The sequence below is a fragment of the Crocodylus porosus genome, unplaced genomic scaffold (assembly GCF_001723895.1).
Source record: "Crocodylus porosus isolate Cpor-Errol unplaced genomic scaffold, CroPor_comp1, whole genome shotgun sequence".
Lineage (NCBI taxonomy): Eukaryota > Metazoa > Chordata > Crocodylia > Crocodylidae > Crocodylus > Crocodylus porosus.
In genome coordinates this window covers 45789258-45805379 of record NW_017728951.1, presented here as the reverse complement: position 1 = coordinate 45805379, position 16122 = coordinate 45789258, and the positions used below count along the sequence as shown (strand labels likewise).

The 16122-nt window shown below is 43.3% G+C and overlaps 1 protein-coding gene across 1 annotated transcript in view; it reads left to right on the top strand.

The window, feature by feature from the left end:
• Positions 1-16122, top strand: part of DLG5 (discs large MAGUK scaffold protein 5) — a 193797-nt gene that overhangs the window by 63119 nt on the left and 114556 nt on the right. Inside the window, exon 2 of the mRNA XM_019555846.1 lies at positions 15568-15636. Within this exon, the coding sequence (XP_019411391.1) occupies positions 15568-15636 (69 nt within the window). The remainder of the gene's footprint in view (positions 1-15567; positions 15637-16122) is intronic.

Sequence of the window (16122 nt, the reverse complement as noted above, 5' to 3'; positions counted from 1 at the left end):
CACTGCCGAGTCTATAAGGATGCTGCAGGTTTTTCTTCCCAAGGTGGAGAACCTTTTATTTTTCAGTGTTAAACACCATCAGGTTCTTGTCCGCCCATTTGCTGAGCCTGTCCAGGTCAGCCTGGATCCACCCACCTTTCATCTGGCGTGGATGCTTTGCCCCAAAGTTTGGTGTCATTGGCGAACTTGGCCAGTCCGCTCCTGATTCCAATGTCCACATCATTAATGAAGATGTTGAACAATATGGTCCAAGGACAGAGCCTTGGGGGACCCCACTGGTCACAGGACACCATGATGAGTGACTGCCATCAATTACAACCCTCTGGGAACAACCTTGGAGCCAATTTCCCAGCCAGGGGATCATAGATAGATGCATAGATTCCTATGTATGTAATGTATGTGGCATCAAAAGTTTTCCAGGCATTCTAGATGCAGATCAAACTTTCCTGTAAAACTGATTTAGTACTATTAAAAAAAAAGAAATACTTCTGAATTTCATCAGGGAATTTACCAGTTGGTACAATTTTGGTATTTAACTGATACGCTGTTTCTCCTTAATAGCACATCATCTTTTATAGAAGAGTGTATCACTGTAGATTTGCTAGTACGCTAAGAGTCCTGCTTAACTTACATATATATAAATTGTAGTTTATATGTTAATTTATATTCTACATGCCTGTATTTATAACATATTAATGATACACCTCTAAATCTATAAGAAAGGAATTAAATATTAGGCTAAAGAACAGATTCAGAGGTTAGGAAATGGTTGAGTGGCTTACTTAATTTCTTCTTTGAAATTAGGTTTATTTCTTTAAATGAGAAATAACCCAATTAAGGCAGCACATGTAATAATATAAACTGAATGTTACTATATATCCAAATGCTCAATATATTACCATATAACATACGGACCAATAGGTTCATGGTGATTAGATAGGTTGGCTTCCAATCTTGAATGATTTTCAGGAATGTCAGAAGATTTACCTTGTGGAAATCAGACTGTAGAAATATCTGCCTCTGACAGAAGATATAAACCATTCACTGTAGTGTCAATAGTATGTTCTCATCAGTTGAAATACTATTGTAGGATACAATGTCATTGATTGTTAATAAATTGGTCAAAGGGTAAAAAAAATTACAAGCAGCAAGTAGGATGAGGCACTCTTCAAGTAGGGGGCAAATTTTATCTAAAAGCTGTGGGATGGTACTGATGGGAGACTTCAATTTCCTGGATATTTGCTGGAAGAACAGTGCAGCCAAACAAAATATCAGGCCAGTTCCTAACTTGTGTGGAGGACAACTTTCTGTTCCAGAAATTGGAGGTTACAACTAGGGCATCATCTGTCTTAGATCTTGCCCTGACCAACAGGGAAAAACTGGTGGAGGATGTGAAGGTGATGGGTAATGTGGGAGGAAGTGATCACAATTTGATAAAATTCCAGATCCTGGGACACGGAAAGCCCAAGGTCTGCAAAATTAGGATGTTAAATTTAAAAAAGACAGACTTCATCTGACTCAAGAAGTTAATAGACATGGTGTTATGGGAGGATAGAATAGAGGATAAAAACATGGAGGGCTGGGAGCTTCTAAAGGGCACAGTATTGGAGGCCTAGCAAGGAACTGTCCCACGTGATGGAAGTAGGAGAAGAAAGGTAAGAGAAAAAAGTGGCTGCATAAGGAGCTTCTAAAATGGTTCAAATGCAAAAGGAAAACATATAGGCAATGGAGGAATGAAGAGGTCATCAAGGACATGTACCAGGAAATAGCAAGAAGATGTAGGGACAAATTAGGAAGGCAAAGATAAAGATCAAGCTGCACCTGGCAAAGGAGGTTAAGGACAATGAGAAGAAGTTGTAAGTATGTTGGCCAGAAAATAAGGAAGCTCTGGGTCCTCTTTTAACAAACTAACAACCGACTACACATGCAATTAAGGCGATTAAATAGACTCTGGTGTAGTTGGCGCTGGAATTCATTGTTCCTGGCCCCTGCATTTACATATTCACCTGGGAATGCGGCACATTGAGCAAGGTCAGAGAACTCCCAGCTGGCAGGGAGGTGGGTCAGCCTACCTGCCCAGGGCTGCTTTATTTCTATGTGGCTTAATGTGCTACAGAGGAGCTGGCTTGGGTGCTAAGATGCTTTAGTGTAGGGCTAGCCACCAGGCAGCCCACATACTGAAGTACCCTCATGCCCTGTCAGCCCCATCAGCATCTACAAGTTAACTGCAATGTAGTAAATAATGCCATTGCAGGATAGTGCTTGTGTTGACAAGTACTAACCTACAGCAGCATGTATTAGTTTACTGCAACCTAATAAGGATGCACGTGTAGATGCTGAGAATTTATTGTGGTGCTCATCAGGAAACTGCAGCAAACGTCTTGTGTAGACATGCCCAGTGGGAACTACTAACACAGGATGCAAAGGAGGCAGATGTACTGAACTACTTTACCTCAGTCTTCACAAAAAAATTAAGCTGAAGCTTGACATCTAATAAGAATTATCTGGATAAAGAAGGAGGGAAGCTGAGGGAGGAGATAACAAAAGATGGTCAGCAGGGCCAAAGAACAGGGCACTGAAGGAACTGTGGCAGAGGCGATCTTGGAGCCCTTGCTAATGATCTTCATGAAGTCATGGGAGATGGGCCAGGTGCCAGATGATTGGAAAAGGGCCAACATAGTGCCCCTTAAAAAAGATACAAAAAGAGGACCAAGAGGGGAACTATAGACTAGTTAGCTTAACCTTAATAACTTGGAAGTTACTGGACTGTATCCTAAGGAAGGCTTTGGAAGCATCTGGAAGAGGAAAGGCTGATCACAAGCAGCCTGTCTGGATATATGAAAAACAAATCCTATCAAACAAATGTGATCTCCTCCTTTGACAGAGTAACTACTTCAGTGGATGAAGGGAATACTGCAGATACACTGTATCTGGACTTCAGCAAGGCTTTTGACAGTCCTGCATGACCTTCTCATGAGAAACTGGAGAAATATGGGCTAAATAAAACTAAGGTGGATTGATAACTGGCTCAGTAGGTGCAAGTGAAGGGTAATTATTAACTGGTCCATGTTGGAATGGTGGGAGGTTTGGAGTGGAGTCCCACGGGGGTCTGTTCTGGGCCCACTGCTGTTCCATATGTTAATTAATTATCTGGATGCTGGCATAGAAAGCTTCTTGAGCAAGGTTGCAGATGACAAAACTGGGAAGGATTGCAAACATGCTGGAGGATGCAGGCACACTCCAGAAGGATTTTGACAGTTTGGAAAGCTGGGCTAGAGCTAACAGGATGCAGTGCAATGCATATGAAAACAATGTGCTACACCTTGGGAAGAATAATCAAAAACACAAATACAAAATGGATGATTAACTTCTCTGGATGGCAGCACTATTGAGAAGGATATGGGAGTCTTGGTAGATAACAGGTTCAGTACAAGTTTGCAGCATGATACAGCCACACAAAAAAACGCAGTTTTGGATGCATCAGTAGAAGCATGCCTCTGCTTAGCACTGGGTAGGCCTCATCTGGAGTGCTGCATGCAGTTCTGGACTCCACATCTTAAAAAGGACATCAAGAAGTTAGAGAGGGGTCCAGAGGTAGGCAGCGCAGATGATCAAGGGCTTCGAAAGCAGTTCGTACAAGGAGAGGCTGAAGGAGATAGGCATGTTTAGTTTGTGGAAAAGGCACTTAAGAAGGGGTCATGACAGCAATCTTCAAATACTTGAAGGGTTGCCATAAAGATGGGAGAAAGCACGTCTCTCTTGCTGCTGAGAACTGAATGCACACCAATGGCTTGAAGTTGAAGCAAAGTAGATTGGATAACCAGAAAAAAATCTTTACTGTTAGAATAGTGTGACAGTGTAATCATGAGCAACTGGTGCCTCCTTATGGGGGGGGCACATGCCCTCCCTGCGACTCGTCCAACCGGGGGGGGGTGCTGTTCTCTCCGTGGCTGATATTGCTGCGCCAAGGGAGGGGTCAATCCCACGGCCAATCTCACTGCCCCGGGGGGACTCCCGTGATGGCTGATGGCTGCGGCTGCTTCTTGGAGCAGCTGCAGTGATTGCTCGGTGTTTGCAGGGGGGGCACCAGCACTCTCAGGGGCTGCACGTGCAGCCCCTACACATTGCCACTGAGTGTAATAGAGTCCACAACTTGCCTAGTCAGCCTGTGACTGAAGGCGTTCAAAAATAGGTTGGATGGCTACTGGTGGGGGATGGTCTAGGTGTAGCTGTGCCTAAGTTCTGTTGGTATGTCCCATATTTCTGGGCTGTGTTTTTAAGCCTTCTTCTTAGGCATTGGGTGTTGGCTACAGCCAAGTCTGGGGACTTTGCCTGGGGTGTGCCAGTGCTCCTGCTGGGACCAAAGCCAGAGGTTCCTGGCTAAAGGGTCTTGTTCTTCCACTCAGGGTCAGACCTATCACCATATTTGGGGTCAGAAAAGAAATCCCCCGTGATACGTTTGGTTTGGACTCTGGGGATTTTTGCCTTTCTCTGTAGCGGTGAGCATGGCCCTCTCTACTTGTGACCTCTTGAGCATATATTGACAACATTTTATAGAAGCAGGACATTGGCTGCCATGGTTCCCCTGCCTTAGCTGTGGCAGGTTAGGGTGTTAGGTCTGTGTTGTCAGGGTTGACAATAATCTCAGGCAGAGTTTAGATTATGGATTGTATAGGATAATTTGGCTAGTGATGATCTTACCTGAGGCACAGGGTTGGACTAGATGACCTCTGGAGCCCCTTTCCAGGCCTTTCCTATGACTCAATGGACGCATCTACACATCACTCTACAGCAATATAGTGATGTGCTACGTTGTCTTATGGTGCACTAGGATGATGTAGTAATCACTTCTGTCTACATGCGGTTGCCAGCTACACCACTGTAGCAGTGCACTCCCTGGGTATAGTGTGCTACTGTGGTGGTGTAGTGGCAAAATGTAACCGTGTGCTGCATCCACGATGCAGTAACTGCCCGTACTGTGCCGTGCTTTAGTACTTCCAAAAGGAAGTACTAAAGCACGGCTCTGTAATAACATCGCCGTATGGCAATGTGTAGACATATCCTATGTATAATAAATAATGAAAGGATGATTCAAGCTTTAAGGCATGCATCCATTTTGAGACTTGTCTTTATTTTTTATATTAATACTTTTAAATTAAAACAATGTAATATGAATGCCCAGAAGTGAAAGAGAAATAAAGCTTATAACAGTTTCACAGGAATATTGAGTGTTAAGGACTGCATGGAACACTTGGAAGATAAAAAATGTTGTAAACTGTAGCTATTTAATTCTGTAGAAAGCAGTTCATTGTTTCCATTTAGCTCTCACCTAGTGCTTAAAGACTGAAATGAAGAATGCTGTACTTTAAGGCACAGTTTAAAAAAAAAACTTTAATTGATATGTATTGTTTTACTATAAAAGTGTAACTTGAAAGTGAATAGTGAAAGTTGTGTCTAAAAAGCACAAGGAGAGGAGAAACACCTTGCTATCACTAGTATGACCAAGCCTCCGTAATGATTTCTACCCTGGTTGTACCCTTTGCTTGAAATTCCTGTCAGCTCAGACTTAAAGGAAAGTAAGTGTGAAACACCTGAAATAAAGATGGGCATCAATGGAAGCAAACTTCCTGTTGAATGTACTACAGCAAGATTAGGGCTTTGTCTAAGCATCACATGATTTACCAGAAGAACTTAGCACTTGAATGACTGTGCACTTCACGGTTTGTGACAAACCTGACCACACAGGCTTCTAAGAAAAGAATTGCCTAGGAGATCAAGCATGATAGGTCCATGTGATTCTTTAGCTCCTTGGGCTGTTTTTCTTGTGATGTGAAAGGCAACGGGAGCATTGTAAACTGGGTCATTTCCAGTTTTAATCAAACTTTTATCTCCCCCACAGCAAGTGGGAGTTCTGCCAAAGTCAGTTTAGTTTGGTGCACTGAGATGTGGATAAACAAACGTTTGTCACACTGCCCTCTCATTCGGAGTATTGGACCTCTGTCAGAAAAAGTGTTTGCTGACAAAAAGTTGAATCATCTGGCATCTAAGGGAAGGAAAAGGAGGTGGGAGGAGAAGCAGAGCTTAATTAACAATGAAAATGTTCAGCAACGTAGTAGGGAGAGAGTTGTTTAATGTCACTGTTCTTTATGAAGGTGTACCAAACGTAATAAATATACTTAGAGTAGGTGCTCATTTGGGGCTCAGCCCTGCAAGGAGCTGAGCACAGTAAAGTTACATACACATCAGAAAATTGCAGCCTGTTGCCCTTACCTTTTTGAGGTCATGTTCTGCTACCTTAAAGGGGGAAGAGACTTTCTAAGGGGATATGTTATCCTGCATTGAAAGAGTATCCCAAAGTAAAAGGGTACTTTAATAAGCAAAGCTTACGACTGTATAGTTGCTCACCTGTTCTCTTATTTTCTAATTGTATGACATGGATTTTCAGAAGTGCAAGGGCACGGTTTGTTAGTAGGTGATTAGGATTTTCTTAACTAAACTACAAAGATAAATCTTTTTTTAAATATTTCAAGCTGGAAAATGCCTGTTTTTTTTCTCTCAAATATTTGTTCATTAAATATACGTAGAAATGGATTACTTTATAAGAAATAGTACCATACTTAGTTCTAAGATGAGGATTTTTCCCGTTTAACATGTGGGGAGGTGGAAAGCCCTTCATCTTACAGTCGAGTGCCAGAGCAGTGCACGGGCACTTAGCTTTGTGGCTTGAGCTCCAGCCCCTACCCTCCTGCTGCCAGCCCCCACTGCCTATGCAGCCCCTTCACCCCCTCCACACAGCCTCTTCTCCTTCATCTGTCATTTTCTTCCCACCCCCTGCCCTTATTCATGTATGCAGGCTCTATCTCAGGGGCAGGCAATTATTTTGGGCGGAGGGCTGCTTACTGAGTTTTGGCAAGCCATGGAAGGTCGCATGACAGGCAGCCCAGGGCAGATTAATATTAACTTTCTAAATTTTTTAGGGACCCGGCGGGCCAGATAGAATGGCTTGGCAGGCCGCATCTGGCCTGCGGGATGTATTTTGCCCACCCCTGCTCTATATAAACCGCAGCCAAGGACACTGACCCCAGCCCAGCCTCGTAGTAGTGGCATGCAGCCCACATAGGTACTGCAAGCACTGGCTTAGGGTTGTGCTCAGTGCTGTAAACTAGAATGGGGATGCAGCCTGCTGGTGCAGAGTAAGCAGGGCTTGTGGAGGTTGGGGTGTGGGGGATGGGGGTGAGCAGAGGCTGGAGGGGGAAGGGAGAAACTAAGGCTGCATAAGGGCAAGCGGGGAAGGCATGAGGCAAGCTGCTTACCCCTACCTATTCCACTGCCTATCCCCCTGTAGCAGTAGAGGGGGATGAATTAAAGATGATTTGCCAATAATTAGATTATGTACCCAGAAAACTGTGTGTATGTGTACAGATTTTCCATATATAGAATCTGATTATTGGGGGTTGTATTAAATTTGGGTCTCTTAGATTTGGGTAAATACGATATTAACAGCACCCTGATTGAGGTTTTTGAGTGAGTTACTCTGTGCTTTAATTACTAGTTCCTATGATGGATATAAATAACTGCCTTTGAATGGGGCCCAGTATATAGTATAAAACTGGTCAGAATATGACTTATTCAGTGGTGGAGGAAGGACAGTGCGACAGGGAAGGGTAAGAATGTAGAGGGCCTGGGCTTCTGGCTTTCTTGCAGTGAAGGATTTTGTAGTATCCTGAAATTATGCTTCTGTCAGTATTGTGTACTTGAGTTTGGGCTCATATGCCATTTTGGTAGCACAACAGCAATCATGGGGTGTCATGGTGGGATTCTCATTTGATCTCACTTATCCTTTTATACAGAAAAAAATAATCTTACGTTCTTGCTCGATTTCTAACTAACACAGTGGTGATGGCTGGTATTGTGTGGCACAACAGTGCTGAGGTTCAAAGAGACAGAAGGAGATAAAATGTCTTTTAGTTTTAGATTCTTGTACATTCCGGAGGGTGGGGGAGATGTTTGTTTTTTCCTTCAGTATTATCCTAAAATTCATGAATATCCTTTACATTTTTTCTCCCATTTCCCTTTATCCATGTCTTTTTCTAATTGGAGTAACGATTCATACTGAGAATTCAATTGAGATGGTCATGAATGTGTTATTTACAGTAACATGGAAGAGAAAGGTGAACTGAGAAGGCAAATGAGAGCCAGTACCTCTCAAATTTCCTCTGAGGTAATGAACAGGGATCCGGGTTTTCCATTTGCCATGGAAAAATGCGGTACAACCCAGATGTTCTCATTTTAAGGAGAAAAAGGCAGGAAATAGTGAGTTTCCCTTTGCAGATTTGCAGAGTTCCTGTCTGCAAGGGGCTGAGGGGAGTGGGAGGAAGGTGGTCAGGCAGGTGGCACCATGTGCACAGGTACACATGCACATGGCTGCCAGGCAGCCTGGAGAGCAGCTCCTGCAACTCTGTGGATAAGCCTGGGGGGTGATGGAGGGGCATGTGGTGTAAGGTGCAAGACTTGGGGTCTGGGTCCATGTGTGGCCGCAGGGAGCAGAATGGAGCTGTGGGTGGCTTGTCTGGGGGAGGTGGTTGAGGGTCTGGCTTCCCAGTGCTGCATGCACACCTGGGGGAGATTGGGGGGCATATGCCCCCAGATTTGTGTGTGGGGCAGGGTGACCTGCTTGCTGCGGGCTCAAGCTTGGGCTTCCTGTCTTGCTGCCCTCCACCCAGGGCCTCTGTGGCCCAGTGGGCAGGACCTGGTGCAGCAGGGCAGAGTGAGCTGGAGAGGCTTGTGCCACTTCTGGGCACCCCACATAGCCATGGTGAGGTGCTCCCTGCCCAGCCCACAGCAGTGGGGATGGTAGTGTGGAGTTGTGTCCCCTGCTGCTGCCAGGCGGGGAGGGGGCACCTCACCATGGCTGCATGGGGCTCCCAGCAGTGGCACAAGCCTTCCTACCCTGCTTCTGCTCTTCTTCACCAGGTCCCACCTACTGCCCCGTAGAGGCCCCAGTGAGGAGGGCAGGAGGGCGGGAAGCCTGAGTCTGTGGCAAGCAGCCCGCCACAGGCTCAGACCTGGCCATGCTGCCCATGGGGGAGGGAAAGCCAGGCTTGGCTCTGCTGCAGCAGCCACTGTCTCCTGTGGGTGGCAGCTGGGGCTTGGGTGCTACTGCAGGGATGCAGGGACCTGCCTCATAGCCTTGGCAGCAGGGGGCCTACTCCAGCAGGGCTTGGCGTGGGGGGCTGTGGCTTGGGAGAGAGGGGCAATGGCATAGTCAGGGCACCAGCATATTGGGGCTGGTCAGCACCACAAAACAGTGGCTGGGAACAGCTGCAGCTGGACCTGCATCTTGGTGAGTGAAGGGGGCAGAGGGAGCTCTGATTTTTTTTCCATGATAAAACCCCCAAAATTTAAATACCAAACTTATAGGTATTTAGAATGTATTTTATTATAGTGATTGAGGCACTGGTAGGCTTCCAAATTGCTTTAAAATTAAAATTAAACTATATTAATAAAACATTGTGTTTAACCGATTTCTTTCTCTCTCTCTTTCTTTCTCTCTTTCTCTCTTTATTAACCTTCCAAATAAGTATCAGAACAATAATACTCTTCACAGATTCCAGCTCATGAACAATTTACAGTGACATTTTCAATTAAATATCTACAGTTTCTTCCCAAATGAGTTTGTGTTCTTAAAATTTAGAATTTTCCTGTGAAAATATGCTAAAAGGATTTTTTTTAATGTTAGAAAGAATCTGAAAACGTAAATATTTCTCTCTATCTATGGTTACATCTATAGCTAGATAAATATCTATAAAAATATATATCTATAAAAATACAAAATAAAAGTTTTCAGATTCTTTTAAAATGATATGTATCACTTTCAGATTCTTTAAAAAAATTATAAAAAATATAAATATTCTGGAAAGAGAAACTATTTTACCAAGCACTTTAAAGAATATAGTATTTAGAGATGTTGATGAAATGCCTCCAAGTATAAACTTTTAGCTAATTCATACTTTGTTGCATTTCTGACCATTTTCTACCCCAATAACACTAATACGGATAAACATTAGCTGCAGCATTTTATCCTCTAAAATTATCCTCTAAATTGTACTTGCTTATTGTAGGGTTCTTGAATTAAGCCTTTCTATAGATGAATATGAATTAAAATTGTTTAACAAAGTGAAATATAATTTCTGAAATCAGCCAATGCCAAAGTTTACCTGAAAATATTTAAAATCAGGTCAACAACAGATCAAATATTCCCCACTCATATTGTTTATATCCTTATTAAAATATCCAGAATAAGAGTGCTGTTTTTACATCACATTTTTTAGGAGTATTCTACTGCAAAGTCGGGCATCTTTGAAATCCAAATTTATTCTTTAAAAAAAAAATCATTTTCCACAGTATTTTTTCTTGATTAAAAATGTTATTCTGGTTAAACAGTGCTCAAATTCTGTCCGTTGAAGGAGAAACTGTTAGTCAAAACTTCATTTTAAAATGTATGTGTGTGAGAGAATAAATATGAGCTGATTGATGTAATGGAAAAAAATGATGTTTTGGGGTGGGGGGAGAAAAAACATAGACCAATTGGGCAGATGGAAAAAGAAAGAGAAGGGGAGAGGGTGTAGCCAGTGAAAACTTTGTATCCCAGAAGGCATTTTAGACATCACATTGATGACTTTACCTGTGTTTTTGCATCCTTGTTTGCATATTTTTTTTTTCTCTAATAAGGTCTCAATTCTTCATATACTTTGGCAGTCTTGAGCCTTCATGAATTACATTGATTTAAATGAGACTCTGGCTCTGCTTCTGATATGTTAGTGCCTTGGGGCATTCATAACATAGAATCGAGGTGTCATAGCCCCTAGTATGCGTCTAGTGCCATGTAAGTGATAATACATGCTATATTTGTAATACACATTTTACTCTTGGCGGAGTTGAGTTTAGAGTATTGCTTGAAGACACACATCTACATCAAAAGAAACATTGATGTAATGCTTGATTCTCAGTCCAAACTTAAAATACATTCACTTTGACTGATGCAGACTTTGGAACTATCAAGATGTCTGACATGCTTATTATGAATTTTTGGCTACGTATTAAATGTGACTGTTGAAAGAGTAATATTGAGATGATGGTGGGGGGAAGTGTACAACATTTTTTTTCTTTGTTGAATTTTTGGCTTTTCTTCAGTAGTTATTTAACTTAATTTCTGAGCTTCTTTCAGTCATTTATTCATTTTTACATCCAGGTGCCTTGAAGTCTGTGTATATATAGATGTGAAAAGGAAGTGCAGAAATACATGGTTTACCCATGTTTGCACATGAGTACTGGCAGGGTCAGAAACTACCCAGACCTCATGGGTCTCAGACAGCTACCTTTAATCACAAGAACTTTTTTTTTCCTTTCCAGTTATTCTTGAGTCCCTTGACTCTCAGTATTTTTGCAAAATAGAAAAACTAGTCAAGTATGTGTCCTTAATGGGATAGTTTCAAGGGCATTGGCGCTCTCCTGGTTATTCCTTTGTCAGAAATTCTGAAAGAGGGACAGAATCCATTAACAGGGCCAGTGACCAGTAAGTTTTTCTCGACTTTCTGTTAAACAGCAGAATACTAGAAAAGGCAAGCAGCTGGAAGCCTAAAGGTATTTAGGCATCTAAATCCCTATTGCATTCTTTAAGGCTCTGGGCTAAAGTGATTTTGTAGATGTAATTTAATTAGCTTCCATGTCTTGAGACCTACATTCATTTTGTGCGCGAGTTCTTCATTAAATTGATCTTACTCTGGCAAAGAGTTTTCTATATCATAAACCTCCCCAGTTAAGTCAATGTGTGCACCAATTTGGGTGCTGACAGAAATGCAGCTCCCCACTGTAACTGAGAATGCTTTTTAGGAAGCATTCTGAGTTGCAACAACCAACTGGACCAAACAGAAGTTCACTGTTGGTTCCAGGCAGGAGGGGAATCTAGCTGCTAGCTGTGAGCCTCCAACTAGTCTCTCTTAGCAATGGCCTCTTCCCTGCCAGTCATATTGTTTCAGAATGGGAGAAGGGAAAGGAAGCAGAAGGAGCTCCTTTTAGGATTTCTGCAGCCAGGACTGGAGGGTGAGTTAAATGAAAGGGAGCCCCCTCACCTTGGTGGGGGTCAGGCTCCAATACACCGACACCACCCTCCAGCAGGGGCTGAAAAAACTGCAGACTGAATTCCCTGTGCTCCCTTTCTCCAATCCCATTCTGAAAACAGCTCAGGAGCTGGGAGACAGGCAGACACAAGTTACAGAAGTCGCTATGTTTTGAAATGTCTTTATCTGAATCCTCATGCAATGAGGGTTCAGATTTTCACCAAATTGGCCATTTTTGAAGTGGTCTTCAGCTATGCAGCTGTGTTTGGTCACAGCTACAGACTGCTTTAGCTAGATTGGGAGAAAATAGTCACTTTTCTCTGCACCATGTATCTTCAATTCCTGCTTATTCTGGGCTACTGGAGATACTGCAGGTCAGGAGTGTAGTGCATGGTATAAATGTTGTGAAGCTTACACCACAACCTCAAGCATGGGAGGGCCCCAGAATAGGCCTCAGTCTTGGCCAGCATGCACCATTTACAGGCAGGGCTGCTGGTTCCACTGCGGCAGCTGCTAGGGCACCTGCTTGGCTTCCCCAGCTTCCAGTGGCTTCCCCTTTTGCCCCTAATGCAGTGCTTGTTCTGTGCCTTAGGTAGGGAAGGTGCAGCTGGTTAGGAGCTTGGGGCTAGGGCTGGCAGGATCATGGAGTCTGGAGCCCATGCCCTGTGGGGCAACAGGAGCTCAGAGCTCAGGTGGGTAGGGTGTGGGGTGTGAGGGGAGGTGGGGACACCCCTCCCTCCCATGGTGCACAGCCCCTGCTGCTGGTGGCAGCAGCAGGTGGAAGGCATTCATCGCTAGTGCAGATGTGGCTACCCAGTGGTTCCAGCCAGTTCCGGGAGTTGCACGTGGTGGCAAGGAGCGGAGCCAGGCCAGCTTGGGTGTATAGTATGGGGCTCATATGCTGCTCCCGGGACTCGTGCACCACTAGGGGGGAAGCCCCACATGATGGAGCTGGTGGCCTAGTCCTATTCCCTGCCACTACATGCAGCTTCTGGGACTCTGTTGGAAGTGGAGGGGAGCCTTACCCCCTGCTTCCCAGTGGAGTCCTGTGAGCTGCCCATGGAGGCAGGGAAAGCAGCTGGCTCCATTGCTCAGAGCTTCCCTGCTGTGGCACATGAGTCCCAGGAACTGTATACAATCCCTACACGATAGAGGCTCATTGGCCTGTGCCTTTCTGCCATGTGCAGTTTCCAAAACTGGCTGGAGCAATGAGCAGCTGGGTAGCTGTACCTGCACAGGCCATGAGCTCCCGGAGGGCCTGGTGCTGGTGCCACTAGTGGCAGAGGGGGAGAACATGTAGGGGGTTCCCCATACCTCCCTACCCTCCCTCACACCCATACCCTGCTCGCACCCCCCACATGTATACAAATACTCACAACACCCAACATACCGTACACCTCTATGCACACACACAGCCATACCCTTTCTCAACCTCCTTCCCTGCCCCCCCCCCCCCGATATATAAGAGTAGGGCTTTATTTTTGAGCTATTATGCAATTACTTTTATACGCACTGCACAAATGTCTGTAAACCAGGATGAAAATATTTTTTGAAATAAAACTAAAATACATTATAGTAGATGTTTGACTTTTAGTATATGATTTAGTTTTTTTCTGGTTTCAAGATGCCCTCCTGCCTTTCCCCCAGAGTAGATCCAGGGACAAGGGGAAGGACTAGGGGGTCAGGGGCTAGGGGGTGGGACTAGATGGCTACTGGGGGCAGGGCACCTGTCAAGGGCACCGAGCGTCCATTATGACCCTTGGCAACTCACCAGAACGCACTAAATGGCCCTCCAGCTGAAATAATTGCCCCCCTCTGGGTCATCAGTTTATATCAGCTGAGTATCTAGCCCTCTTATTTTTAGGTGGTTCATTTATTTGTGTGTCAAGAAAAAAGAAGTATCTCTTGTTTTATTATGCCATCTTCTTTGTTGCAAATAATCAGCTACTTTTATGGGTAGTGTGCTTCAATGTACCATGAAGAACGAAGACAAGAAAAACTAGTATCTTTGTATCTCCAGTACAAAAAAGCAGCAAAAAAGACTGGTATTTAACAAACCAATCGTTCAGCCTTCATGCCCTTCCCTCTTCATCCCGTAGAATAGGGAGGAAAGCAAAACTGAAGCATGAGAGAGAAAGTGTAAGACTGAAAAAGGAAGTGTCTTAACTCTAGCCAAGTCCTGAAAATCCTGATACTTTCTCTTTGGGCCAGGTTACTGGGGTTCAGACTTCAAATCTTAGTCTGGATAGAAATTCCCTTGACTTGTGACACATTTCAGATAATATTAGCCTCTAATTTATATCCCATTCCCCATCTATTTCTGTGAGCTCCTTCTGCGGGTTGAAGGAGGATTACTTAGATTGTAAGGTCTCCCGGTAGGACGTGTTTCTCCCACCTGAAGAGTATCTACAATCTTTCAGACAAATAAATAAGACAGACAGTTTTGAAGTTTTATTCTTGTAAGGTGATGGCAGAAACAAAAGCACTGAAATTAATCTTCTAAATTCTGGCGGCTCTGCTGGCTGCTTCTCATTGCCACTGCCGCATACTCCCTGGGGCCTTCCCAAGTACCCCCGGGGGGCATGTACCCCTGGTTGACAACCCCTGCCATAGGTCCTTTTCAACAGGCACTAATCTCATTTTTCTCTTGTGTGAATGGGTGATCATATAAGAGCATGGGTGATCCAAGCCAGATCAAATGTCACTTTGACAGTAGGAGACCACCAAATTAAGAATTGAAAGAGGTGAAGAATAAAGGAAAAATTCCAGAACTTGCACATGACAAAGGGAAATGTGGCAAAGTTGTATATACAGCATGTGTTTGAGTCTGAGCAATTTTAAGAAGTGCTTGGTTAGCCCTAAGAACTTAAAATTCAAGAGTCTTGGTGGGAAAAGATCCACTAGAGAGAGGTGACTTAAATGTTTTTTGCTTAATCATATTAATGCCAGGTTGCTGTCATGGCACTCACAGTTGAACACAAATTCTCATCATGGTTAACATGTTCAGAAGTGATTTTGGCAACCAGGGCTGTTATGCTTATTGAAAATAAATAGGATCCAGTTGAAGACAGAGTCTCGTTTAGATTTTTAACACTGCAACAGAAATCACTCACTGCTGCTGGCTTTGTAATTTAAACAATTAAACAAAGCTAAATTTGTACTTTCAGTTTAGCAGACTTAAGTTGCGTTAAGCACTAGTAATACTAGTGTATCATTTTGCTCTGTGGAGTCATCCCTTCCCTCGCATGTTTTGTACTTGGGGACCTTACCACTGAATTAGTAATCTGTTTGAAAATGAACACAAATCTATCCTCATCTTAGATTTCCGTATGTTAGAGAAGTTTGTGCTCTCCAGTCTAGGGTACTGGGAGTCTAGCCTGTCATGAAACGATATCAGATTGATTTGAAAAGGATGCAAATCAACTTATGGGGTTTTTTTTCTTCCCAGGTTCCACTTACAGTGTGCTGTCCATAATGCCATCTGATTCAGAAAGCAGCAGTTCTCTAAGTAGCATTGGTATGTATTATATCTAAGCTTAATGTGGGAATCTTCTGTCTGGGGGAGTCTGGGGAGTAAAAAAAAATGTTTGTTTAGCTACTGGATGGCTGAATGGATCTCAATGGCTTTTGTTTTGTATAGTAATATAACTGTCGCTAAACCATGGGAGACTTGCATGTCTGCACGATGAAAAAGTATACTTTGGTGCTGCAAGGTTAAAATATTTTCAAAGCTAAAGGTAACTGCCTAGAAATAGCTGCCAATAAAATCTTTTAAACTTGGATGAATTGCATGAAATAGCTACAGTTTGCTGAGTTACATATTAAATGAATATAACAGCAGTATTGTTAAGATGATATCTGTATATTTCAGTTTTTAAGTTGTAACAAGATAAACATACCTGAGAAACACAGAATAAAAAAAGTTTTATCCAACATTATCTAGTTTAAAAAAAATTACTAGCAGTTGTAGGACTTGAATAATTTGAAATATTTTTTTCTTACT